Consider the following 27,962-nt stretch of genomic DNA (forward strand, 5'->3'; position numbering starts at 1 on the left):
CACTCCTACACACACACAACCTCCCACACAGACACATATACAAGTCTACACCCGCACCCACCCACCTCCCCACGCGTCCCGACACCCACACACACACACACACACACACACACACACTAACTGACACAGTCACACAGCGGCTGGCTTCATGTTGAAAAGCTGTGAGACGTGATTCATTAACAGCCGGGCGCTTCTCGCTTAATGCTAAATGAGGTTTGTCATTAATTTCCATCTTGAGGTGATTACAGCCGAGCAGCGATTAAGGTTTCACAACTACACGCAACCCCGCAGGAGTGTTTTCCATTGAGGATTTTGAATGTAGACAGAGTAATCATTTGTCTTGAATCGCACATGCAGACGAGGAGATGGGAGTGTTTGCCATTCCTGCAGGCAGAATGTCATAGTAGTGAGTAAGAGAGTAGCAGGCAGGTCTGTGCTGGCCTCTGCAGCCTGCCTAGGTAAACATATCCTCATCTGACAAGTGCAGACCTGAGGGGCTGAGGAGGTGAGCTATACCTCCACACATGGTCCTGCAAGTTTGCCACACACACAGACACAGACACACAATATATACAATCAGGGGACTCTGGAGATTCTGTATTTTGTGGCACTTAACAAGGCAGAAGCCTCCAGTTTCCCCGTCAGTTTCCTGCAAACATTTCATGCCCTCCCTGAACTCTCTCTGAACACTTCAACTCAATCGTCTGTCAGATCTGAGTGCAATTACTTTAATTCGTCTCCCTCTCTGTCTCCCTCTGTTTCTATATTGCAATATTTCTGTGGTTCGGGCAGTCGATCTGCTCCACCTGATGGCGCCTCTTCTGCCTGGCAGGGAGCAATGTAGCCCTACTGGCTGCCAGCCAGACCAGCTTGAGTGTCTGCTCAGCTCAAAGCTCTGCTCACACACACACACATATATACACACACACACATATACACACAAGCTCAAGCTCAGAGACTGAACGCTTACACAGACATGTCTCCTATCCCCCTTGTCTCCCTGTGACTTCTTCTCTGTTTGTCTAATTCCCTTCCTTTCTGTGACTTTCTGCTCTTTTTAGCTGTGAAAAGTCACTTCATGTTCTGACAAATGTTGAGTGTTGCTCAGAGTAATGCCATTTACAGTCATACAGTAGCTTTTTGTAGAAGCTGTGGGCTCCTGAAATATCCACCGTACGTACTCTGTGATGTAATATGTGCACTTTATCTCTGCACAGATCGCGATGATTAACCGTCTATTCTCTCTCCTTTCCTCAGTCTCCCAGCCCGGTCTCAGCCAAGAGGTCCAAATTCGACAAATTACAATCTCCACCGGCTGACAAAGACAGGAAACCCGAGTGGCTACAATCGCTGTCAAAGTCTGCACACAAGGTTCGTGCGCTGTGCGTGCATGCATGCAGCTAGTGTGAAACTGGATTTGCAGTTAAGCTCAAAGGTCAAGGGGATGATGTAGGAGCTATTGTCCTTTTTGAATCGTCACATTATCACCTATGTATGACCTCACGTCATCCAGCCTTGTTAAATGAAGAGGGGGGACTTTGACTGTTTGTGTCACGGCTGATTTACAGTGAGTTTTATCTTTTTCGTTTGTTGCTCCAGGACCTGAAGCAGGTTCAGCTGAAACAGAGGCCCTCTGCTTTCCGCCCCTGGTCTCCTAAAGCAGCAGAGAAAGAGAAACCAGCTCTCCAGAATGAGGTGGAGAGGTGAGTCATCCTGTGAAATCTGTCAGAGTTTTAAAGAGGCTATTTGATGAATCTATCTTATAACCAATGAGTTTTTTTAATGGGCCTGTATCGCCTCCACAGCTCCTACTCAAAGAGTCACGAGACAATGGCGGCTCCCAATCTGACAGCGGCTCCCCTGGCCCTTCCGGTCCATCCCAGGGACAGCCACGCTCCTGGCAGGGGGCCCGCAGCCATTTCCAGGCCGCAGCAGGAGCTGCATAATGGAGACGCACAACTTGCATCAAAACCGCCTCCCTCCAGCACCGCCAACCAGCCAGAAGACATGGACACAGACGGAGAGATCGATGTGGACGACTGTGATGATCGTGAGTACCACCCGTCAAAACCCAGAGAAACAGAAAACTTGAAACACTCAGAGTGTCAGTTGAAATAAGACACAGATTTTACAGTTACATCTTGTATTACACAGTTAAGCCCCACTGGACAGGAGCCACAGCAGAGCTGGGTCACACTGATTCCTGTACAACTGCGCCACCTGGTGTTGGTTGGAAGAAATACAAGACAAATAACATTTACATTTACATTTAGTCATTTAGCTTTTATCCAAAGCGACTTACAGGAAGAATAAAAACAAACAATCAAGGTATAGTGCAATAAGAGCTATTAGTGCATCAATAATCAAAAAAAGTTGCACATTTTGCAGTTATGTAGCCACAAAAACAAGCAAAATGCTTGTTGCATGCTTTTCTCTTTAACTGAAGAGAGAAAATGTAATTTTGGTTCCATGCTCAGTATTCTTGCTGATGCAGTGCAGCTGTGAAAAACATTCCTATATGGATGCTTTATCACAGTCGTTCCCAGCTTGTATTTAAGCATATTTAAGAGCAGCTCAACCAATTTGAAAAACATGGAAACAAATGCTTATATATGCACATGTTGAGTCAGTTGTGACAGTTAAAGGTGAAAGGTGAAAGGTTGCAGACTCACTATGCAGTATGTTGTAAACACAACATTCAGACTCCTTAATGAATGCTCCTCCTTCTTCTTGGCTCAACCTAAGATTCAGTCTAGTTTGGGAAGCTTTGGCTCCGTCTTCACTACTTTCATAGCTTTGTGCAAAAAGGGTGAAGCCCAGAAATGTGCTGAACACCACAAAATGAAAAGAATATAGAGAGACACACTTCCAGTGGGTCAGTGATGGTTAAGGGAGACTATTTTTGAAAGTCCAGCATAACATACACTACTGGTCAAAAGTTTTAGAAAACACCAACTTTTCCAGAATTTGATTGAAAATGATGCAGTTTAATGTCTCAGTGTACTCTGAAATTAATGCACATTTGCAACATTTAAAATTCTTTATTGGGCATGATAGTGTTTTGAAAATAAAAAAAAGATTCAAAATCACATTTTATGTTGGACTAAAGGACTAAAAAAAGACACAAAATGACAAAAAAAGACACCAAAAGACACAAAATTACCAAAAAAAAGACACAAAAGACATGAAAAGAATTCAAAAATGGACAAAATAATAGTTAAGTTGTTAACCCATTTCTTGTTCCCTAAAAAAGGCCTCCTTGTATAATTCTGAAATGTACATTATTTTTCAGTTTTGGTTAAGCTTACCTTTTTTATTTACCTCTGGCAGTTCACCACTTACCTTTGTACCCTTTCAAGCTGTTCATTTGACTTGAACTGCTTGAATTTCAATAAAAAACTGGAAAAATTGGGGTCTTCTAAAACTTTTGACCGGTAGTGTATATTCAAAGACACCTGAAAGTAATGGATAAACAGTAGATAAACCCAAGGGTGTATAATCTGTGCAAATAGCTTTGTCAACCTCTCATTATGAGCTTTTTTGAGTAGAAAAACTCCAGTTATCTTCCTCTTAATAACGTTAAAACCTTCTCTCTGTGTCTCTCAGGTCCGGTACCAGTGTCCTCCCTGGCGTCTCCTCCGTCAGCCTGCAGCAGCGTCTCTCAGACTCTGACCCCTCAGAGCGCTGCTCGGCCTCAGGAGGGACCCGGCTGGCAGTCGGGGAGCGCTCACCCAGAGGTGGACACCCTGAGACAGATGCTGTACGGAGGCACGGACACCAAAGAGGCCCGGGAAAAACTCCTGCAGGAGATCGTCAAGATGAGAGTGAAGCAGGAGGAGAAGCTGGCCGCTGCTGTGCAAGCGAAGCGCAGCCTTCAGCAGGTATCACATCCTGTTCCTGTGAAATACTACATGAAAGAGATGACAGTAATCTCTATAATATTATCTAATATTGAAACGTGGAATTATTCTGATGGTTTTTTTTGTTTGTTTCTTTGACAGGAATTGGAGTTTGTGAGGGTGGCAAAGAAAGGCCGTCTTCGTGAGGCCATCGAAGCCAAGCGCAACCTGCGGAAGGAGATCGAACGCCTTCGCGTGGACTGGGAGAGGAAGATGAGGGACGCGGAGGAGTCGTGTGGGCGGCTGAAGAGAGAGCTGGAGAGGGAGAGACAGCTGCGAGTTTGTGACAAAGGCTGTGAGGCTGAACGTCTCCGGGTCAAATACTCCACTCAGGTACGCTGCTCCTAATCACCTCAAACAACATAGTCCAGACAGAATTGTCCAAAAAGTGAAAGTGAGGAGCATTTATGGGTACAAGTCAGGAACTGGCCTACTTTCCTTATTTCAAGGGTGCTGAATCAAAAAAAAACTGGTTCCCAAGCGAAATTTTGAGTTTTTGACCTTCTCATTTGCATATCAAAATGGCGGCCGTTGGTCGTTGGACCATTTCCCCCTAGTTTTTTTGTAAGTAGGCAATCAAAGATGAGGAAATTAAGTTTCTAGATCTATAGTCTAGAGTCAGAGCAAGGATATAGTGGAGGCTCAGTGTCTTTTTTATGTATATATTTGCAAAATACAAACTTTTAAGGGGAAATTAAGCATTATTTGTGTCATTTTTTTAAGGCCAACATAAATATTCAATCAATATCACTTTTAAATGTTCCAGTTGGTAATTTGCATATATATATATGCATAAAAAAGACACTGAGCCTCCACTATATCCTTGCTCTGACTCTAGACTATAGATTCCAGAAACTTTCCTCGTCTTTGATTGCCTACTTACAAAAAAACTAAGGGGAAATGGTCCAACGACCGACGGCCGCCATTTTGATATGCAAATGAGAAGGTCAAAAACTCAAAATTTCGCTTGGGAACCATTTTTTTTGGACTCAGCACCCTTGAAATAAGTAAGGTAGGCCGGTTCCTGACTTGTACCCATAAATGCTCCTCACTTCTTATAGAAGGCCTTTTTTTCTGAAATCCGTCTAGACTATCAGTAGATACTGCTTTAATTTGTGTTTTTCTTTTATCCTTGTGTTCATTAATACTGACGGCTGTCCGTGTCCCGTTTTGTGTTTGTTTGCAGATTGAAGAGTTGCACGTGCAGCTACAGCAGGCGGAAGCTGACCGCGAGCAGCTGAGACAGGAGCTCCAGCAGGAGAGAGAAGCTCGGCAGAGCCTGGAGAGCGTCGTCAAAGACCTGCAAACCCAGCTGGCCCTGCAGGCCGAAGGCATCCCCCCCGGAGAGTCCAAGGACGCACACACAAACGCACACAGACACACCACACAACACACCAACGCGTCCTAAAGTTGCTAAAGATTCAGAACTGGAGAAAGAGACTCGATGAAAAAAAGAGGAGCATGGTTAAAGGACTTTGTTGCACCTCCTTTTTAGGGGAAAAGAAAACTCAAAGCAAAGTCTGTTTCGTAGAGGAAAAATCTGTCATATATAATATGATATGATATAAATCGATATTATAATGACAATATATGAATTTTATGAAATGAACTGGAAAGTAGCATGATGTCTGAGCATGTTTTAGAGTGTGAAAATAAGAAAGACTTCTTCAGTGACGACCACATCTCTCCAGTGACGTCAGACACCTGACGCTGTCCAAGGATTTTATTTTGGTATAAGCTATTCTAAGATGTGCAAATATAGCCACATAACACTACTTGAATATGAAGGGAAGAAACATGTTGGGTGGATGATGAAACTCTTGGTGCCACAAAATATTGGTACACTCAAAGGTGTCGTTGCAGACCACTGGAAACAAGAGACACCAGTTTACCACTATTTACTTTTAATATCGGCTTGCTTTTTATAACTGTGTAGAGGATGTACTTTTTAAGAAATATTGCTTGCGCAGCACTGTTATTCCACAGGCAAGAAAAAAAAACATCCATATACAAACATGTACGCATGTATACCAGCTTGTCTACCTTTTGTATTTCATAAACCTGAAGTATTGGAGGTTACGTGGGCTGCCTTCAGGTCCACCACTGTTTTATGCTTAGATATTTTATGGAAGTGTTACTTTTTAATATTATGATGCAACTTTATTTGTTGTTTGAACATTGTTTTCCAGTAATGTTTTGCAACCTAACCATGTGATAAATAGCGAATATTTTTTGCCCACTTTAGTGCAGATAAGTCTACAAATGCCCTCCTAAAAGAAAAAAAAAAAACTTCAATAGCTGTCTGTTTTTGTTGAAATGCGGTACTTCTGATTTTCTATTGAGTATTGTAAAATAATTTATATTCTATAATAATTTGCTGCCTACCAACAGAAAGCATTCATTTTTAGTCACTGGTTTTAGGGCTCTTAAATCAACAAATGCTGTTTATATGAACAACATTTCTACATATATACAAAATATGGATATATATTTTTTTACTTTAAGAAAAGGAATTGCACTTTTTAAAGAAAAGAACCTTGCATTGTGCATTGTACTCCCTGTTACATTTTTCAAAACACAAGTTAAAATGAACATTGAATTTAAACACACTTTCCCTCAGTATCCTCTGATGTAAATACAATGATATTGTAAATAAGATATTTGTCGGTATGTTTGCTTGCTCCAGACTTAAACTGATTATGAATATTATTTTTTGCTCTTACTTGAAACCAAAAAGAGACTATATTTGGATTTGCAAAACCTGCAATGTTGTTGTTGTATCCCTGAGTATCATTGCAATCACAGGGCATTGAGCAGAATGGATGGATGGACCTGTTGGTTTGGACGAGGACATGAAACCATCAGTGGGCGTGAACCTATCAGTAGTTTTTCTAGGTTTGATGCACCAACAGAATATTATAATCTGTCCCTTGATTTTGTTTATTTGAGAAGATCTTTATTATTTGATGAATTATAGAGTATATTTTACACCACAGACCAAAAACTGAAAACATGGATTTGAATTCTCTGCACCTCCAGCTCCCTCGTCAGATAGAGTAGAAGCCACACCTTCTATTTTTCATCCTTTAGGTGCTCTCGTATATTTTAGACAAGAAACACTTTTATGTCTTATCATTACTTATGATACCCTCACTCAGTATTTGTTGGGTACAGTGTAATAGCAATATCCATTTTGTTAGCTGATGCTGTTGTAGTTTTGGTTTGGAAGTGGGGTTTCACTTGCCTCTTGTTTAAATGTTTTCTTTTCCTTCGGAAAACTTGTATTATACCCATTAAAATCTAAATCAATCCTGTGGCGTTCTGGAAGTGTTTTTCTTTATTGTTACCACAATGGAAACAGTGTTTGTGAATGTTTGTGAGCGTGGAATAATCTTTTTTTATTTGTATTTAGTGACCACAATGTTGGCCAAAGGGTAAACACCTGTGTTTTTCCTACTATGAGAAGTCAAAATGACCCAGCGCTCTCCAAAATGTATTTTTTTTTTTAACCCATAAGAACCCACACCCAGTTATCCATAAAGGAAAGTTATGGGGGATATATCACAGATCAAGTGAACCAGACAGAACATATTTATGATGTTTGGGGTTTTTTTTTTTTGTAATTTTGTCTTTTTTTGTGTCTTTTTTAAGTAATTTAGTTTTTTCTGTCATTTTGTGTCTTTTTTACGTAATTTTGTGTATTTTTTAAGTAATTTTTTTTTCTGTCATTTTGTGTCTTTTTTAAGTAATTTTGTGTCTTTTTTAAGTAATTTAGTTTTTTTCTGTCATTTTGTGTCTTTTTTTTAAGTAATTTTGTGTCTTTTTTAAGTAATTTAGTTTTTTTCTGTCATTTTGTGTCTTTTTTAAGTAATTTTGTGTGTCTTTTTTGTCTTATTTAAGTAATCTACTTTCTGTAATTTTGTGTCTTTTTTTTTTAAGTAATTTTGGTCCTTTTGATACTGCCTCCAGCGGCCCCCAGGTAATTTGAGTTTGAGACCCTGTACTAGAATATTTGTTAATAAGTGTTTGTTACATGGGTGTCACCGTGGGTTCTTATGGGTTAAAAGTAACTTACTCAGAAACCTTTTGACCTCAGAACAAATAGAAATGCTGTTTTTTTCTTCAGTAACTGCACTTTATTATATTCCTTATTATTTAGTAGGCCTGTGGTAATAACAATGGCTTTTCAAGTGTCTCAGCAGATAGAGAGACAGCATGAAAAATACAAGGATCCTGAATAGCACGACACCTTGAACTTTGACCTGTGGGTGAGAATAGCCAGAAAAAGTGTTTGACTTTGGTTTGAATCCTGCAGGCTGCGACTGGATGCAGTAGAACATTCTGGTACTTCTGGCATTCTGCATTTGACATACTGTGTATTTGGACATACTAAATATTTTTCAAAATACTTGTATGATAATAAGAACCTGGTCTCACAGGAATCCGTGAAATAGCCACAGATTCGCTTAACTCAAAATCCGTGGAATAGCCACGGAATCACTCAAATTTCCGTGAAACTGACACGGATTTCGCTACAATGCAAGTTAATGACAGTCATATCCCCCCAGAATGTGTACATTGTATAATAGTTTAACTCTCAGAAGTCTTATTGGGATATTTTGTCCATTTTTTAATCCTTTTCATGTCTTTACGTGTCTTTTTTGGTCATTTGTGTCTTTTTTTGGTAATTTTGTGTCTGTTGTTGTGTCTTGTTTTGTCATTTTTATGTCGTCCGTGGGTTTTTTTTTGGTTATTGTGTCTTCTCATTTTGTGTCTTTTTTGGTCATTTTGTGTCTTTTTTTGGTCATTGTGTGTCTTTTTTGGCCATTTTGTGTCTTTTTTTGATCATTTTGTGGTCAATTTGTGTCTTTTTTGGTCATTTTGTTTCCCTTTTTGGTCATTTTCTGTCTTTTCTGGTCATTTTCTGTCTTTTTTGGCCATTTTCTGTCTTTTTTTGATCATTTTCTGTCTTTTTTGGCCATTTTTTGTCTTTTTTTGATCATTTTCTGTCTTTTTTTTGATCATTTTGTGGTCAATTTGTGTCCTTTTCATGTCTTTACATGTCTTTTTTGGTCATTTGTGTCTTTTTTTGGTCATTTTGTGTCTTTTTCAAGACATTCAAAGATTTTGAATGCTTGAATATCGTCTTTGCCATTTTTTCATGTGCTAATGTGTCCCTCTGATTAAACACTGGCCCCTCCTTGGCCCCCACAGTAAAACTGGTCTAGAACCGCCACTGATTAAAAGCAGTTTTGAACAGGTGATTGGATGTGAGCAGTCTCTTATGTTGACAGTAGGGTATTGGAACAAACAAACTGTCTTCTGTGAAAAAGATTTCAAACAAGCTATGTCTGAGCAATCAGGATCACCTTCCATGATGGTGCACCACCTATACTGGTTGACTAGATGTGTGAAATTAGGTGGAGCTATGATGGGAATTATTTTATATCACCCGACTGATAGAAACTGTTGATAAAGGCGTATATTATTTCAGTAAGTGCAACAAAACTTACAGCAATTAAATTACACTACATGCAAAAAAATATTGTTTTTTTCATGCACTGGTCAGTTTGGAGATTTTTGACTATTTAGCTTTTATAACATGTTTTCTTTCAGACTAGTGGAAAGAAACCCTAATTTGGATATTCAATCACAACATTTAAGAAAATTTTCTATAAAAAATATAAAATAATTGTCTTAATGTTAGTGATCATCAGGAGGAGTTTCATGGTGATATCTATTCGTTTTGCTTTTTTTTCCACCTGCAGTGTGTCTTGAAAAATGTATGGAATTTTAAAATCCATATCATTAAAGGCCGTTTTAATCAAAGTTAGTTTTGTTCTCAAACTCTGAGCCAGAAATCTCCACTTCAGAAGCACTCACCTACACAGGTTTATCTATATTCTGATGGTTTTACAGAGGGTTTCATCATAAATCATTCACAGCCTGAATCATATAACATTTTATTCCTAATATAATATAATAAATAAATATAATAACAGGGTGAACATGTATTTTATTGGATTTTTTTTATTGGACTGTTTATGGCCCTATTTTCTGATTTGACGGAAATATCTCAAATTCCTTCTTTTAAAAAAAACCTTTGAACCCAAAAGGACACAAGAACTTTGAACCTGGCTTTATCCAGTGTTCAGATTTATGTTCTGGAAATGTTTGCAAATCAGCACACATCTGATAAGATGCTTAATTTGGATATCTAAACAATTATGCATTTCAGTAAATTTGTAATAAAATAAATAAATAAAAATACTGTGATAAACTAAAAGTAAACAACTGGGGATATCTATTAGTTAAATAATAATAATAATAATAATAATAATAATAATAATAATAATAATAATAATATAATAATAATAATAATAATAATAATAATAATAATAATAATAATAATAAAAATAAATGAAACCTGTGTGGATTTGTGATAAATATGCAGGGTCTTTTAAGTATAATCAAAAACTTCTGATAAGATGCTTAATTTGGATATCTAAACAATTATGCATTTCAGTAAATTTGTAATAAAATAAATTAATTAAAAATACTGTGATAAACTATAAGTAAACAACTGGGGATATCTATTAGTTAAATAATAATAATAATAATAATAATGATAATAATAATAATAATAATAATAATAATAATAATAATAATAATAATAATAAAATAATATAATAATAATAATAATAATAATATAAAATAATAATACAATAATAATAATATAATAATAATAATAATAATAATAATAATAATAATAATAATAATAATAATAAATTAAACCTGTGTGGATTTGTGATAAATATGCAGGGTCTTTTAAGTATAATCAAAAACTTAAAATCACAAATAAGTAACTCCACTGCTATGTATTCTGAGGATCCTGTTTTACATTGTATATAACCTGCTACACATACAGATACTGTATGTATAGTTTAACACACAGTTGCCTCTAGGGGGAAATCACTGCACACACTTAAAGGGTGGAGGCTTCAAGCTTTTTAAGCCAAATGCACCAGTGTAACGATAACCTTAAATCATTACGCTGTCTGTCCTAAAAGCAGTTTACTAAATCTATTAAAATGTTTATATTCTGTAACGATTAGGAAAGCCACAGGCCTTGTAAAATCAATATTAGCTCCCTTCCTGTCCCACTCTCTTTCTTCAGAGGCTTACTGGTTGCGTGAAAATCCCTCCATGAAAGCAAGGCTGCAGCCTGGCTCCAGGATTACAGCTTGAGGAAGATTTAGTGACTGACACATGTTGCACACTCTTTCTCTGCAGGCCGTCTGACTGCAAACAAAATAAAAAGAGAAGAATCTATGGCTGCACACACACTGGATCTCTGCACACAGGATGGTGAGAAATGAGAATTCAGGATGGGAATGTTGTTCCCTGCTACCATGTGGGAAGATTTTAACCGGAAGAAGAGGATATAAAGTGCATTTTAACGGCTATAAAGAAACTTGGCTGAGGAGCAGCGTGAGGTGGGTTCATGTGGAGTGAATGGGACAGGAGAGTTGGACTCAAATGCAAAGCTCAGGGATGAACAGCAGCACCCCAGAGATGGCTCCAGCGTCTCCAGGGCTGGGTGGCCCCCCACCGGGCTCCTCGCTGTCGCCCAAGAAGACCACCTTCCAGTCTTTGGGATCTCTGTCAGCAGGGATGTTCTCCCCCTCGCTCGCCAAGGGCTCCTCTCATCAGGCGCAACACCAGGCCTCCGGTCCCATGAATTCATCCTCCCAGTCTATTATGAGCTCTCCAAAACTGTGGCAGAAAGCATCCATCTCCAGACTGGCGGAGGAGTTCTTCTGGATTGGTGGCAGTGTGGTCGCACAGCCCAAATGGAGACTGGGTCAGATCGGTAAGAGTCAACAAGTTTGGGAGCAGAAGTGCTTAAGAGCTGCTGCAAACTAATGAGGGTGCACTGTAAGAAATGTCTGTAGATTTTACGGTGAAAAAGTGCCGTAAAAAAAGACCATAAAATGATAAATGGGTTAATTCAGTTTCAGTAACAATGAAACACGCCAAAACAGTATTTTTTAAAGGTGTAAAATACACTGGCAATATACTGGAATATATATACGCAGAACAGCGTTTGTTTTGATGGCAAAACATTTTTTACGGTAAAATATGGAATAAAATGACAATCTTAAACATGAAATCAACAGTGCTAATATCTTTTTACCATAATATTTTAAAAAGTTCTACCGTATTTATTACGGTAAAGTTCTGGCAACCACAGCTGCCAGTTTTTTACCGTAAAAACAACATTTTTTTTGTTTAGAAATGATTCTTTCCACGCATATGACATTATTTGATATTTTAAAACCAGGACATGTGAATTTGATGCTTATTTTCATGCATTTAGGCTGGAAAATGCGTGTGAGTATTTCAACATAGCAGAGTAGCGTTGCATGGAAGCCTCTGAGTGGATAATGGGCATATGGACAGTAGACAATCCTTTAGGATTAGCCTGAATGATGTGCCAGGTTGAGTCACATGCATCTGAGCTTGAGATTACAAACAAAGGTTACCTGTTCTCTGCACACAAAACAAACACACCAATGGCCTGAATGCTACGAGTTAATTGTCGGATCTTACATGAATTAATAATCATAACAAGGAATATCAGCAAAGAAAAGTCAGTAAAAAATAATTTGAATGTGTCTGAGGTACTGAGTAATTGATGGATATTTTTAAGGTAAAGATCATGTCAGGGTTGCACATATTTCCCTCCATTTCCCTCTTATCATTAAGACACAAACAGCTACTTAAATCCCTGTGTGACGCAGCCTATAATCTCATAAACAAAGTGCTTGATGGTAAACCTCTACTTGTCTCGACTGGTGCGAGGATCCCTCTGGGGTTGTCATCAGGTCACACGTACTGCAGTGTTTCATATGCTACAAACTGGTCAACCATCCTATCCCATCATGATGATGTTGTTATTGTTTAGCCTATGCATTTTTTTCCACGCTGTTTGTTTTGGGTTTTTTTGAAAATTATATTTATTGGGTTTTTAGAATTAACATGACACACACTGCAAAAAAGCCAACTTGTATTTTTTGGCCTAAAACAGTGATTTAAGTTGGTAAAACTTGTAAATATAAATTACTGACATTTAGGGCAATAATGTAAGTTAGCACAACAAAGGAAGCCAGTTGTCTGCTCAAAAACAAGTTGGTGAGTTGTTGTTACTTATATCTTTAAGTTGGGGTTCAAAACAAGGGACAATAGTTCTGATAACTCTTATTTCTTTGTTGTGAAATGCGGGAAAGCGGTGAAATTCGGTCATGAGCGAAAGCTAATTTTTTATTAGATGTATCAAATAAATAATATATCCACAGGTAATCAAACAACTAAACATTCATTTTAAAAGTATTATTATTATTATTATTATTACCGAATATTTGATTTCCAGAAGCTCTCTCTGACACTGGCAGTAAATGAATGACAATGCGATGATCTCTGTGAAAAAGCCTGACTAATAACTGATAAATAATGTGTATTCCCTGCAGTGGAGAGGTGTATGTGCACCATGCAGACCGGCACTCAGATGACCAAAATGAAGGGGAAGAAGAAAGGACTGGTCCGGTTCTTTTACCTGGACGAGCACAAGTCCTGCATCCGCTGGCGACCCTCCAGGAAACACGACAAGGCCAAAAGTGAGCAATCACCAATCTGAATTCACAGGATTTATTCCCGCAGTACTGACTATCTGTCGCTGGCTGTTCTAGTGGATCAGTTTTTGATGTTTTTGAGCCCTCAAGATGAAGATATGAAGATATTGACCACACAGGAAGAGAGAAAGAACTGTAAAAACCAATCAACACAGCTAATAAAAAGAAAGATTGGACTTAATTTGAAGTGAAACTTGCACACAATATATTGGTGTATCTTGCTATTAGCCACCGTATCAACAGCTCTGATACTTTGAGCCCTACAGCAGGTTGTGAACATATATGTTTGACTGTGTCGCAGTGTACTTAATGGGGAACAGACTTCAGAGAGTTTAGTAATTAGTTGCTTGTGATATTTGATGGTTGTGGTGGTTTTGTAAACTCGGCACAGTAAAGTTGTTCACCTTTGACCCCTGTGGAGTCTGAAAGGTTGGACACTTGTTTTGACTTGAGCCCAAGTTGTTTCAGTTTCACTAAAAAGAATGACGTTTTTGTAAATCGGTTTTGATCGATTAATGGGGGCACTTCCATGAATTCAGTGTTGACCCTACACTGCAAAAAAGCCAACTTGTGTTTTTTGGCCTAAAACAGTGATTTAAGTTGGTAAAACTTGGAAATATGAATTATTGACATTTAGGGCAATAATGTAAGTTAGCACAACAAAGGAAGCCAGTTGTCTGCTCAAAAACAAGTTGGTGAGTTGTTGTTACTTATATCTTTAAGTTGGGGTTCAAAACAAGGGACAATAGTTCTGATAACTCTTATTTCTTTGTTGGGAAATGCAGGAAAGCGGTGAAATTCGGTCATTAGCGAAAGCTAGCGGCTAACTGATGCTAGCGGCTAACTGATGCTAGCGGCTAACTGATGCTAGCGGCGCTGCTTGTTACAGCTACAAGAGTAGCCATTAGCGTATCAATGCTAACTCAAAATTGTGGTCGCAACATTAGCTGACATTTCATAGCAGCGTTACAATCGTGCCAATTCAGCACATTGCAGAAGTTAGCAGAAGTAAGGATTAAAAGTTATTACAATGTAAAATTATAAGTTAGTACAACTTTCAGTTGAGTTGACAAAAATCTGAATTCAGAGTTGAGCAAACTCAAAAACAAAACTTAAAATATTTAGTTTAATTGTCCAACTTAAAATTTTATCGAAGTTTGTTGCCTTGAAATTTTGAGTTCACCCAACTTTTCTTTTTTTGCTGTGTAGTTTCCCCAAGTTGATTACATGTAAAGTGCTTCACATACACCTTTAAAGATGTTACTGATAAGTTAATCAGCACGTTTCTTCATCTGTTTCAGTAACTATCGATTCCATTCATGAAGTCTGCGAGGGGAAGAAGTCAGAGATCTTCAGGCGGTACGCAGATAACCGGTTCGACCCAAACTACTGCTTCAGTATTTACTACGGGGAGCGAGTGAAGTCCCTGGACCTGGTCTCCACCAACGCAGAGGAAGCCCGCACCTGGATCACCGGGCTGAAATACCTGATGGCCGGCATCAGTGATGAGGACAGTTTGGCCCGGAGGCAGCGCACCCGCGATCAATATCCTTTATACAAATGTTTACTCTCTCAATTGACTCATTATTGCAAATACATAAATCGTATTTGGTGGACTCAGAGGGGGGGCAGGAGGGGCGACCGCCCCCCCTCATGCCTCCTTGGTTGAAAAAGCGTGCTAAAGTGCCTCTAGAGTGGTGAAAACGAGAGAAAGTACCTTATTGGCTGCCCTTTACACGTGCAAAAAAGTATTTGGTGCCCTCTAGGGTGCCCCCTCATACAATAAATTATGAAGATGTGCCCTCTAGTGCAAGAAAATTAGATAACGTGCCTTAATGAGTGCCCTTCTAGAGCCCTTTTTCCTGTTTGGTTCCTCCGTGGTTGAAAAAGTGTGCAAAAGTGCCCTCTAGAGTGGTGAAAATGAGAGAAAGTGCCTTATTGGCTGCCCTTTACACATGAAAAAACTTACTGATTGCCCTCTAGGGCAGTAGTTCTCAACCTTTTTGAGTCGCGACCCCCAATTTAACATGCATGTTGTCTGCGACCCCCGCTCACTGAACACAATCTCACAGTTCAGATCATACAAACTCAGTTGATACGACGAATTTTGGACAAATAATGAAGCAGACAACAACTAAAACATCTCTCTGTCTGTGCATTTATATATTTTTTGTAACAGTCAGCTTCAAGCCAGAGACTCCTTGTAAAGTAGTAATTTGCTAATTTGGGATTTGTCAGAAAAGACACAAAATTACCCAAAAAAAGAATCAAATTGACCAAAAAATTACATAAAATTAAGCAAAAAAGGACTCAAATTGACCACAAAATGACAAAAAATGACCAGACAAAGACACAAAATAACCAAAAAGACACACATTGACCACAAAATGGGCAAAAAAAGACACAAAATTACCAGAAAAAGAAAAAAAATGACCAAAAAATGACACAAAATTACTGAGAAAAAAAAACACAAAATGGGCAAAAAAGACATTAAATGACCAAAAAGACAAAAACACATTAACACTTTAACACAGTGGAGACAGAGCTGACATCCAAAATGATTTGATGACCCCCAGAAATCATCTCGCGACCCCAATTGGGGTCGGGACCCCAAGGTTGAGAATAGCTGCTCTAGGGTGCCCCTTTATACAATAAATTATGATGATGTGCCTTCTAGAGATTCTATAATATCGTATCACCGAACTGTGAATAATGTTATGTGTGATGTTTGCTCTCATTTAGCTCTCAAAGTGCACAAAATAGATGCATTTTACTTAAAAATTTACAAATTTTCTCCCGGGGGGGCATGCCCTCGGAACACCCTGCAAAATCTCCTTTTAACTTAATGCTAATATTTCATCATACATGATGCATCATAGCTTTTTGCGTGCTGGTGGGGCCCCATGTTGTGCAGAATCTGCCCTTTTATTTTTCGCCCCTGCCCTTCAAACAGTCTGAGTCCGCCACTGGAGAAGGTAAACACTTTGAGAGAGCAACACACATGAACTGACCTGATCGTGATCCTCGTAGTTCCCTCCTTAACTGCAGCCTCACGTGGTTACAGCAGACTTTCTCTGAGGCTGACAAAAACGGCGACGGCACCTTGAGCATCGGAGAGGTTCACCAGCTGCTCCACAAACTCAATGTGAATCTACCCAAGCAGAAAGTCAGGCAGATGTTTCAAGTAAGACTTCAATCCACCAACGTTTGATTATATAAACTGTCGTAGATTTAATGAGCATTAATCACAGTAAACTGAAGATGACGCTTCATTTAGTCGTGGCTTCATAGCTGTAGAACAGAAATCACATTAATGTGTTTAACTGGTGACTTTATTTATGGCTCGACTTTAGAAGTCGCCTGAAACAGCAGAAAAAATAAACAAGCAAGACTCATAGACATGCACAAACACTATATGAGGTTGCAAGACATGTTTAGACAAGGATGTTAACTTGTCATATTTAAGGAGAGGGGGTGGGAGTTTATAAGTTTTACTTCTTCTCACTCCTTTTCGAATATGTATTCTGTCATGTTAAATGTTTTGTCTGACTCTTTTTTTTATTTATTATTATTTGTTTTCATATTCGAAATAAACTTAAATCAAATCTACGGTGGCCCTGAAGTGCAAATTACAACGGCAAATCAGAAAACACAACGACAAATTGTTTTGATTTGTTGTTGTGTTTTTTGATTTGCTGTTGTGTTTTCTGTTTTGTTTCTGTGTTTTCTGTTTTGTTGTTGTGTTTTTTGATTTGTCGTGTTTTTTTGATTTGCTGTTGTGTTTTTTAAATTTGCTGTTTTTTTTTTTTAATTTGTCGTTGTGTTTTCTGTTTTGTTGTTGTGTTTTTTGATTTGTCGTTGTGTTTTCTGTTTTGTCTTTTTGTTTTTTGATTTGCTGTTGCGTTTTCTGATTTACCACTGTGATTTGCACTTCAGGGCCACCGTACAAATCAAATCAAATAGAAAAAGAAAGAAAAAGTGGTTTAGGATGGAAGATTCTTAAAGTTTTTTTGTTGTTGGATCTTCACATGATTTCAGTCAGAGATGCAGTGAGATAAAAGGATGCAGACAGATATGTATATAGAGTATTTTGGCAGCAGAGTGCCACAGGAAGGCCATATGGCCGCGGCTGAACAGATGGCTTTAGTTTCACTGCGGTGTTGCTTCAGTTCAGCAGCTCACCGACTGTCCTGATAGTCCTGATAGTCCCTATGAACGAGCACCATCATGTCTGATGGGGACAGAGATATATCCTTCAGATGCATCTATGGTGGTTCATATTTTCTTTGGCAGGGTGGTTATCTCAAATCACACAGCGGGAGAGTTATTTCTTGCTCATGAAATACTTTTTGTCGTTATCTGCAGGACGCAGACACAGACGAGAACCAGGGCTCTCTGGGCTTTGAAGAATTCTGTTCGTTCTACAAGATGATTTCCACGCGCAGAGACCTCTACCTGATAATGATCTCCTACAGCAATCAGAAAGAAGTCATGGATCTTCATGACCTCGCACGCTTTCTGGAAAACGAACAGAAGGTACAAACAGAAAGTATTAAAGTATTTCTAAGTATAAAAAGATGCAGGTCTTTTCTTTTTGCTAGTGTTTATTTGCTATAAAGTTATTAAACCAACAATTTTTTTTAAGTTAAACTATATTTTAGACTATTCATGGTCAGCATTTTTTTAAAAACACCAATCAATGTAATCATTATAATGTTCTGTAAATACCTCCCTAGTAGTCTTCATTGCTGGTGGCGGAGTCTGCTATAACTGTAAGTAAGTTACTGTAAAATCTACAGTACCTCTACTGTTTTATAGAAATACAGGTCCATTTACTGACAAACTGTCTTGTGACGAAGAAAAAAAATATTGTGACGTTTAAATGTTTAACCCTAAATGATGTTTCAACTAATCCATTTAAACTCTATATTAGGATTACTGGAAAAACAGCACATTGTGATGATTTCAGCCCAGGAAAAAAAAGAAATAAAATAAAACTTTTCTTCTTTTAATAAAAAATAATAATGGCTTTATTTTCCCGACATGCTCAGATGAAAACAGTAAATTCCTGTAAAAGTAACATTTTGACCGGTGGAATGCCGGAGCAATCATGATAACTCCCACAATGCATTGTTTTCACAGCAATATACTGTACAATCATAATACAGCAAGTTACTGTTAGAATTTTACTGTAAATTTACAGCAAAGTCTTACAGTGTGTATAAAATATAATATTATATAAAATATAAAGGATTAAAATAGTAATAAGTCATAATAAGTATGAATAAAACTGATAAAACAATAGAATAAAAGTTACAGCAGAGCTACATTGCAACAAACGTTCAGTCCCAAATCTAAGTTGTCTTTGGACACAGGGAGAACATGCAAACTCCACGCAGAAGTTGAACCGGCGACCCTCTTGCTGTGAGGCAAGAGTACTAACACTGTGTAGCCCAATGTTGAACCAGTAAACCAAAAATGACATTCCTGATATTGTTTTATTTGCAGATGCGAGGTTTGTCCAAAGAGTATCTAGTCGACATAGTGGCCAAGTTCGAGCCGTGTCCTGAGAACCTGCAGCGCACGGTGCTGGGTATTGACGGTATGGTGGAACTAATGAAACAATGCATCAACACCATCACATACACTACCGGTCAAAAGTTTTAGAACACCCCAATTTTTCCAGCTTTTTATTGAAAATCAAGCAGTTCAAGTCAAATGAACAGCTTGAAAGGGTACAAAGGTAAGTGGTGAACTGCCAGAGGTAAATAAAAAAAGGTAAAATATAACGTACATTTCAGAATTATACAAGTAGGCCTTTTTCAGGGAACATGAAATGGGTTAACAACTTAACTCTATGGAGTCTTGGGCTATTTTGTCCATTTTTGAATTATTTTCATGACTTTGTAAGTCATTTTGTGTCTTTTTTTGGTAATTTTGTGTCTTTTTTAAGTCATTTTGTGTCTTTTTTTGGTCATTTTGTGTCTTTTTTTTGTCATTTTGTGTCTTTTTTTTGGTCATTTTGTGTCTTTTTTTAGTCCTTTAGTCCAACATAAAATGTGATTTTGAATCTTTTTTTTACTTCTCAAAACACTATCATGCTCAATAAAGAATTTTAAATGTTGCAAATGTGCATTAATTTCAGAGTACACTGAGACATTAAACTGCATCATTTTCAATTAAATTCTGGAAAAGTTGGTGTGTTCTAAAACTTTTAACCAGTAGTGTATGTCACTTGGACAAGACAACACCTGCGAATACAAATAACACACCTGTGTTGTGACTTTCTTCCTTTAGGTTTTACCAACTTCATGAGGAGCCCTGCTGGTGATATCTTCAACCCCGAGCACAACCAGGTGAACCAGGACATGACGCAGCCTCTGACTAACTACTTCATCGCCACCTCACACAACACCTACCTGACAGGAGACCAGCTGCTCTCTCAGTCTCGAGTGGAAATGTACGCCTATGTTCTCCAGGCGGGCTGTCGCTGTGTGGAGGGTAAGAGCCTGAAACGCCGGAGTACCAGCTCTCTTCACTGTGATTTCAAGGTGACTGGCTCATCCTGTAATCTTTCTCTCTCAGTGGACTGCTGGGACGGGCCTGACGGCGAGCCCATTATTCATCACGGCTACACCTTGACATCCAAAATCCTCTTCAAAGACGTCATTGAGACGATCAACAAATATGCCTTCACAAAATCACCGTAAGCTCTGCTGGCTCCTGACCAAGGTTATTATAGTTAACGGAAACTAACAAAGTAACGAAAACTAGAATTTAAAAAACTTTTTTGTTAACTGAAATAAAAATAAAAACAAGAGTTTTTATTAAAAAAACGATAACTAACTGAAACTGTATTTTGTGGTTACAAAACTAACTAAAACTAACTAAAATTATCAACCTGGTCTCACAGGAATCCGTGAAATAGCCACGGATTTCGCTTAACTCAAAATCCGTGGAATAGCCACGTAATCGCTCAAATTTCCGTGAAACTGACACGGATTTCGCTACAATGCAAGTTAATGACAGTCATATTTTTCTGGCGAGATCTTCACCACAAAGTGATTATGTATATTCACTCAGTGAATATTTAGAAAATAAAACATATATTTCTCGCTACAAATGTGATCAAAATCCATTTTTATGCAGAAACTAAGTCAAAATATTGATTTTTCACTAAAAATGAGAGAACTGTCCGCCATGTTTTTTGTTCTGACCGCCGGGACCTTGAAAGTCACGTGACTTGGAACAAACCAATAGGAAAAAATATTAATGGGATGGCCACGGGATATGACTGTCATTAACTTGCATTGTAGCGAAATCCGTGTCAGTTTCACGGAAATTTGAGCGATTCCGTGGCTATTCCACGGATTTTGAGTTAAGCGAAATCCGTGGCTATTTCACGGATTTCTGTGAGACCATGTTCAAAATTATAGTGAAAATGTCCTTCGTTTTCGTCTTTGTCAACTTTTTTCATACATAATTCAGTGTTTCTATTTCAACATGCAGGAACACATGGTGAATATGTTTACTGAGACTGGGATGTCTACACTTCAACCAAAATACAAAACACAGAGAACTGTAAGAGTTAATAACCTTATTGGTGCTGAGATGGATAAACCAAAGGAAATGAAGGCACATACCCATTACAAAAAAAACTAAAACTAACACTAAAACTAGTACAAACTAAACTAAAACTAAGCATTTTCAAAAAATAAAAACTAAACTAAAACTAGCAAACTCACTCTAAAAACTAACTAAAACTAACTGAATTTGAAAACAAAAATTCACAACGAAATTAAAACTAAAACTAATGAAAAATCCAAAACTATTATAACCTTGGTCCTGACACTACTGGTGTATTATTATCACATTAAAAGCATCGTACCTGTAGCTCAGGTGTCATCTCTTCTTCTCGGCCTCACAGGTACCCAGTGATCTTGTCCATAGAGAACCACTGCTCTGTGCCTCAGCAGAAGAAGATGGCCGAGCATCTGAAAGAGGTGCTGCAGGACAAACTGGACCTGTCCAGCGTCAATGTGCACGAATGCAAGAAGCTGCCTTCCCCTGAGGTCCTGAAAGGGAAAGTTTTAGTCAAGGTAAAGTTATTTTTAGCAACATGTGCTGCCTTATTAACCCTTTATCAGGCAAAGAACTATATTTGGTAACTTCAGGTAATATTTCGAGAAAAAAGTTGCAAATTTACTGGATTGAAGTGGCAAATCTGTGCAAAAAAGTTGCAGATTTACGAGAAAAAAGTGGGAAAAAAACGACTTTTTTCTCCCAGATTCACCACTTTAAATCTCATAAATCTACACATTTTTTTCTCGTAGATTTGTCACTTTAATCTCGTAAACTTTTTTCTCAAAATATTATTTTTGTATTTTTTTTATCACATTCTGGCAGTATGTAATATCCTCCAATATTCTCTAGGGTTAAAATTTGGAATTTGCAAGTATTTCAATGAGTGCCCTATTAATTAAAGTGTTGAATCTGGGAGAAGAAAGTCGCTTCTTTCCCCCACTTTTTTCTTGGAAATCTGCGACTTTTTTCGTGCAGATTCGTCACTTTAAATCTCTTAAATCTGCGAGATTGAGATGCACCTGTACTTTTATTCCATTACCGTCCAACCCTGACAATCACACATCCACTTATATTTTTTTTTTTTCCAGGGAAAAAAGCTGCCAGCAAACATCGATCCTGAGGCAGAGGAGGGTGATGTTTCTGATGAAGACACAGGTGATGATGGAGAGGAGGAAGACGATGATAGCGATGAAGATAACTCACAGGTAAATGAGGGATAGACAGACAGACAGGCAGACAGACAGACAGACAGACAGACAGAGTTATGCATTATGCTTAACCCTTTATCAGGCGAAGAACTATATTTGGTAACTTCAGCGGATATCTAAAATGTGTAATAAATGAGTAATAAATGAGTAATAAATAAAATAATATTTTGAGAAAAAAGTTGCAAATTCACTAGATTAAAGTGGCAAATCAACAAGAAAAAAAGTTGCAGATTTAAGAGATTTAAAGTGGCAAATCTGCACGAAAAAAGTCACGAAAAAAAGTGGAAAAAAAGCAACTTTTTGCAGATTTGCCACTTTAATCTCAAACTTTTTTCTCAAAATATTACCCCCCTCCCCCGGGTCCGTATGTTTTTTTCACATTCTGGCTGTATGTAATATCCTCCAATATTCTCTAGGGTTAAAATTTGAAATTTGCAAGTATTTCAATGAGTGTCCTATTAAGGGTTAACTGTTTCAGGAGGGAAATATCATGACCTCGACCAATCAAACCAAGAAGAAAAGACAGTTTGGAAGATCAATAATGAGGAGCTTCAAACGAAAGGTCAGCCCTTTGATAATGTATTACTTTACTTTTAACGGCCCTTTTACTTGCATATAACATTTGTTTGTTTTTTCAGAGGAAAAAGAGAATCAGAGTGAAAAGTAAGTCACTGTCTGATGGCGAGTCAGACTACAGCAACAGCAGGGAGAAGACACAAATTGTTTACCATCCTAAGTAAGACTGGTCATTAAATAAAACAGCTTTAGCCAGGTAATACTCTTTGAATCAGCTGTTACAATCATACTGTCTGTAACGTTCTCTTCAGGAAGAGGAAAACAATGAGGCTGTCCCGAGCTCTGTCTGATCTGGTGAAGTACACTAAATCTGTGCGTGTGCACGACATAGAAACACAAGGTAAAGGCTTTTCAAAGTGGACTTCACACCAGAATTATCAATCATACACTGTAAAAAAAAAATCTGTTTAATTTACGGTAAAATACCGGCAGCTGTGGTTGCCAGAACATCACCGTAAAAAATACAGTGAGCGTATGTAAATGTAAATATCAGCAAAAACTGTAATTTATACAAAATAATCCCATTACTTTTAGGATAATTGTGTCATCGTGGTATATCTCCATTAACTTTGCATGAAAATGTTATATTTTTACAAAACTGTGTTTTCTACAGTTTATGACAGTAGAATTTAAAGTTTTATACTATTGTTTGATTTACAGTAATAAAAAGTATCTACTACGGTGATGTACAATGTTTAATTTCACAACCTATTTCTGATGCAAATTGACAGTGTTTTACTGTAATTTCTACAAACATTTTTTACAGTGTACACATACATTTGATTGGACATTTGATGTTGTTTTTCTTTCTGTCTGGTAGCATTTAATAACAGTTGGCAGGTATCTTCCCTCAATGAGACTGTTATGAACCAGATCTTGCAGCTGAAGCCAGCAGAGTTGGTCCGTTTCAACCAACGCCAACTTATAAGAGTGTACCCGTCCAACTACAGAGTGGATTCTAGCAACTTCAACCCACAGCCGTACTGGAACACAGGGTGCCATATGGGTAAGACAGTTACACTGACACTGCAGTAGGGGTGTGCATTGGCACTGCCCTCACAATTCGATTCGATTACGATTCACCAGGTAACGATTCGATTCAATTCGATTCTACGATGCATTGCGATGCATCACAATTATACTGCACACAACAAGGGACATTTTTCGTCAGTCATGAGGCAATACAAGCAGTCAGATAGGCCTAATAACAACAGATTTTATTGGCTATATTTTGAAACGATGGCAAAATGAATCTCCTGCCTGAGTTCATCTAAGAGTAAGGAAAGAGAAATGCCTCCTCCTGCCATAAAAAAGGAACCTGCTGAGGTGATTTACATCAGCTAAATGTCGAGCCCTTGTTCCTGAGGTAGGGAAGACGTTAGCGCTATCCCACCTAGCTAGCTATCGCTAGTTTTCATGACGCAAAAATGTAACGTTAACGAGTCGACTTTAAATAGGCAAATACAATGGTAATTACCTATCAATAGTACTTTCTATAAAAACGTAAATGTTAAGTCCTGTCAAATACTACCACATACTTCAGTTACAACATATCAAAACAGCTTGTCCTGCTAGCTTACCTGTGCTGCATCAACACATGGCTCATTAGAATATTCAATGAGCCATGTGTTGATGCGCACAGGTCTAGAAGGACAGGGAGTGGGTAGGTTAGCGTTGTGTTTACTGGAACTTTGACAGGGGCGCAAAGGCCACCTTGGCCGTAAATAGAACATTTTTTCACAGGGCATCAAGGCCAGAGTGTGGGGCAACGACGGCCATGGCCGTCGTGGCCGTCATGAAATTCCCACCCTGTCCCCCACAACTTTCCACTGGAGGACAGGAAATAAACATAATCGATTATGGCACTTTGCCGCATCGAGGCTGAATCGTGCATGCCCCGCATTTCGATGCATCGCCGAATCGATTATTGTTGACACCACTACACTGCAGTACTGCCAACTTTAAAAACACATTAAATGGTGTGTTCAGCATTGCAGCAGCTTTTTATTCATGTCTATATGTTTTATTTTAGTTGCCATGAATTATCAAACAGAGGGCCGTATGCTTGAACTGAACCGAGCCAAGTTTGCAAGCAATGGAAACTGCGGGTATATTCTGAGGCCCAAGTGCTTACGTAAAGGTATGTGCATGTGCAGATTGTGCAGCATTAATAGCTAACTGTGTGTGCAGGGGGTAGTGATTTTTCTTGATTTTTCTCAGCTGCCTTTAACCCCATGTTGGAGGATCCTCTACCAGGACAGAGAAAGACTCAGTTAGTGCTAAAGATCATTAGTGGACAGCAGCTTCCCAAACCCAAAGACTCCATGTTTGGGGACCGAGGAGAGGTAAACATGCTGCAGACATCATCTATTATTGAGACGCCTCACACATTTAACATGAGTAAAAATGCTATTTTTTGCTCATGTCTTTCTACTTCCAGATTATCGATCCCTTTGTTGAGGTTGAGATAATCGGTCTAAATGTGGATTGTTCCAAGCAGCAGACCAGGGTGGTAGATGATAATGGTATGTATCACCTCAAGGAGAGTCAACTATCCAGGTTTTTATTTAGGTTATTTAGGTTTTTTTTTAGGTTTAACCATCCTTCAACTGACATTCAGGTTTCAACCCGATGTGGGAGGAGACCCTCGTCTTCAACCTTCAAATGCCGCAGATTGCCCTGGTGGGTTTTCAAGTTTGGGATCATGACCCTATTGGACGAGATTTCATTGGACAGAGGACTGTTGCTTTCAGGAGTTTGATGCCAGGTAGATAAACTGATGTGATATTTGTTATGCACACCCCAGAGTTTGCACAAAGTCATGTCAACATTTTGGAAATACAGTTATTGTAGAGTGTTAGATGAGATGCATGGCAGATCAATTAGGCTACAGCCAATTAGATTATCTTAGCATAAACACTGGAAACATGGAGAAACAGCTAGCAAAGCAAAATCTGTCGACCTGCGCCTCATAAATTCACTAGAAAGAGAGCGCAGACCTTCGCCAAGGCATGCTGTTTCTTGCAAGGATTGCATTCCGACTTGAGAGTGCATCCAGTTAAATTTTTCGCAGTTTGCAACAAATTTTTCAAATGATCTTGACATCACATGAATGCAGCACAAATGCCCTATGTCACAATATGTACAAAAGTGAAAAATAATTTATGTACCGTAATTAAGATCCACTCCAAATTTTAGTGGGTTCTTTCTCGCCCCATGCTACACCCTTCTACCAAATTTCATTAAAATCAGGCCAGCAGTTATTTAAAAAATCCTGCTGATGAACAAACAGACAGACAACCTGAACCAAAATCATGACATCTCACTTTTTCACTATCCTTTTTTCCCACTTTTTTCTCGTAAATCTGCAACTTTTTTTCGCGCAGATTTGCCACTTCAAATCTCTTAAATCTGCAACTTTTTTTCTTGTAAATTTGCAACTTTTTTCTCGAAGTATTACCTGAAGTTACCAAATATAGTTATTCGCCCGATAAAGGGTTAAATATGAATTTAGACTAACATGTTTTTTTTTCATGCAACACTTGTAGGTTATCGGCATGTGTACCTGGAGGGGATGGCGGAGTCATCCATCTTTGTTCATGTTGCTATCAATGATATAACAGGAAAGGTAAGCTTGTCCAAACAAACTCACAAATCTTATCTCAGCTTGATTTGGCAACTTCATTGTAACTTAATTGTAATTCCTTTGCTGCCCTTTGTAAAACAGATCAAACCCTCAAACGCGGTGCAAGCAGCCAGAAAACACATCCAAAAAGCAGCCCAGAAGCACATGAAGGGTCCTCAAAGGCATCCGTCTTTAGACTTCTCTGTCCAGTCCTCAGAAGACGGACGCGCTCTGCTCTTCCGCAAGGATCTGGATACCATTTCTCAGGACAGCAGGAATGGAGAATTGTTAAGTCTGGTGTTAGGGCCAGCAGGCAAGGCTGCCGTCCACAAAGGGGCCATGAGTGAGCCAGTGAAGCGAGCTCATAGGGTTAAAATTCACGAACCACCAGAGATGAGGAGAGGGATCTTCAGCCGGATGTCCTCCACTGACTCCCACCGCTCTGCTCCCTACGCGAAAGTGGACAGCTTTGATCTGGACAGCTCCCCCCAGGCTTCCTATTGTGATGGTCTGGCTCTTGAAAGCCAGAATCCAATTCATGAAGAGGTGGAGAATGAACTTGAAGAGTCACCAGAGTCAAACGGCAAGCAGGAAACGGTTCAGACCGGTTCTGAACCAGAGCAACCTGAGGAACTACCAGCAGAACCAGAGCCAGACACGGCCGTTAGCACAGAACCTGAGCAACCAACGGAAACCCAAAGTCAGACTGATTCACTCCCTCAACCTCAACCACAGCCTCAACCTCAGTCTCAGCCTCAACCTCGGTCTCAGCCTCAACCTCATCCTCAACCTCAGTCTCAACCTCAGTCTCAGCCTCAACCTCATCCTCATCCTCATTCTCAACCTCAGTCTCAGCCTCAACCTCTCCAGTTGGAACCCAAACCCTTCCCTCTGGTCCCTCCACCGTCCCCGGCCAGGGTGAGACGGACCTTAGAGGCCCCGGCCACGCCCCGCCCGTCCACCCCGATGCGAACAAAGGCCCGCTCACGTAGTTGCCCTCGAAAACCGATTACCTCTCCTCAGACACCTATGGTGAACCGCCAGCCTGCCTCCTGGAAGACCCAGCGAGCGCTCAGCCACGGCAGCTACAGCGGCCACGTGAGGCCCATCCCCAACGGCCTCTGCCTGTCCGACAGCTCGTCCAGCAGCGGCGGCAGCACCGACAGCCTGGAGTTTGTGGTGTCCTGCGTGCCGGCTGGGGCGGAGCAACGTGAGGGCACGCTGCAGAGGGAGATGAAGGCTCTTTTTGACCAGAGGATGAGAGAGCTACGCTGTAAATCGCCGATTTTTCCAAATGGTGAGTTGTAGATAATGTGAGATTCACATTTGCAAAAGTTAAAGTCCCCTCTCACTCAAAAATCTGTTTATATCCCCTAAA

At 39.0% G+C, this 27,962-nt stretch overlaps 2 protein-coding genes across 2 annotated transcripts in view; both read left to right on the forward strand.

Annotated features, from left to right (window-relative positions):
* The window catches only part of skib (v-ski avian sarcoma viral oncogene homolog b), a 38,707-nt gene extending 31,507 nt beyond the window's left edge, over positions 1 to 7,200 (forward strand). Inside the window, exons 2-7 of the mRNA XM_059328756.1 lie at positions 1,258 to 1,371; positions 1,600 to 1,703; positions 1,806 to 2,050; positions 3,607 to 3,881; positions 4,002 to 4,232; positions 5,086 to 7,200. Coding sequence (XP_059184739.1) covers positions 1,258 to 1,371; positions 1,600 to 1,703; positions 1,806 to 2,050; positions 3,607 to 3,881; positions 4,002 to 4,232; positions 5,086 to 5,307 — 1,191 coding nt within the window. The 3' untranslated portion in view covers positions 5,308 to 7,200. The remainder of the gene's footprint in view (positions 1 to 1,257; positions 1,372 to 1,599; positions 1,704 to 1,805; positions 2,051 to 3,606; positions 3,882 to 4,001; positions 4,233 to 5,085) is intronic.
* Positions 7,201 to 11,423: 4,223 nt separating this feature from the next.
* On the forward strand, positions 11,424 to 27,892 carry plch2b (phospholipase C, eta 2b). Its single transcript, XM_059328872.1, has 20 exons — positions 11,424 to 11,772; positions 13,430 to 13,576; positions 14,893 to 15,136; positions 16,646 to 16,775; positions 17,957 to 18,127; positions 19,100 to 19,193; positions 19,889 to 20,092; positions 20,177 to 20,297; positions 21,519 to 21,690; positions 22,264 to 22,380; positions 22,862 to 22,945; positions 23,022 to 23,119; positions 23,211 to 23,299; positions 23,780 to 23,965; positions 24,992 to 25,099; positions 25,180 to 25,304; positions 25,400 to 25,484; positions 25,580 to 25,726; positions 26,508 to 26,587; positions 26,687 to 27,892. The coding sequence occupies exons 1-20, from the start codon at positions 11,439 to 11,441 to the stop codon at positions 27,890 to 27,892; spliced, it is 3,942 nt and encodes a 1,313-aa protein (XP_059184855.1). The 5' UTR covers positions 11,424 to 11,438.
* The last annotated feature ends 70 nt before the right edge of the window (positions 27,893 to 27,962 follow it).

The sequence above is a fragment of the Centropristis striata genome, chromosome 3 (genome assembly GCF_030273125.1).
Source record: "Centropristis striata isolate RG_2023a ecotype Rhode Island chromosome 3, C.striata_1.0, whole genome shotgun sequence".
In the NCBI taxonomy this organism is placed as follows: Eukaryota; Metazoa; Chordata; class Actinopteri; order Perciformes; family Serranidae; genus Centropristis; species Centropristis striata.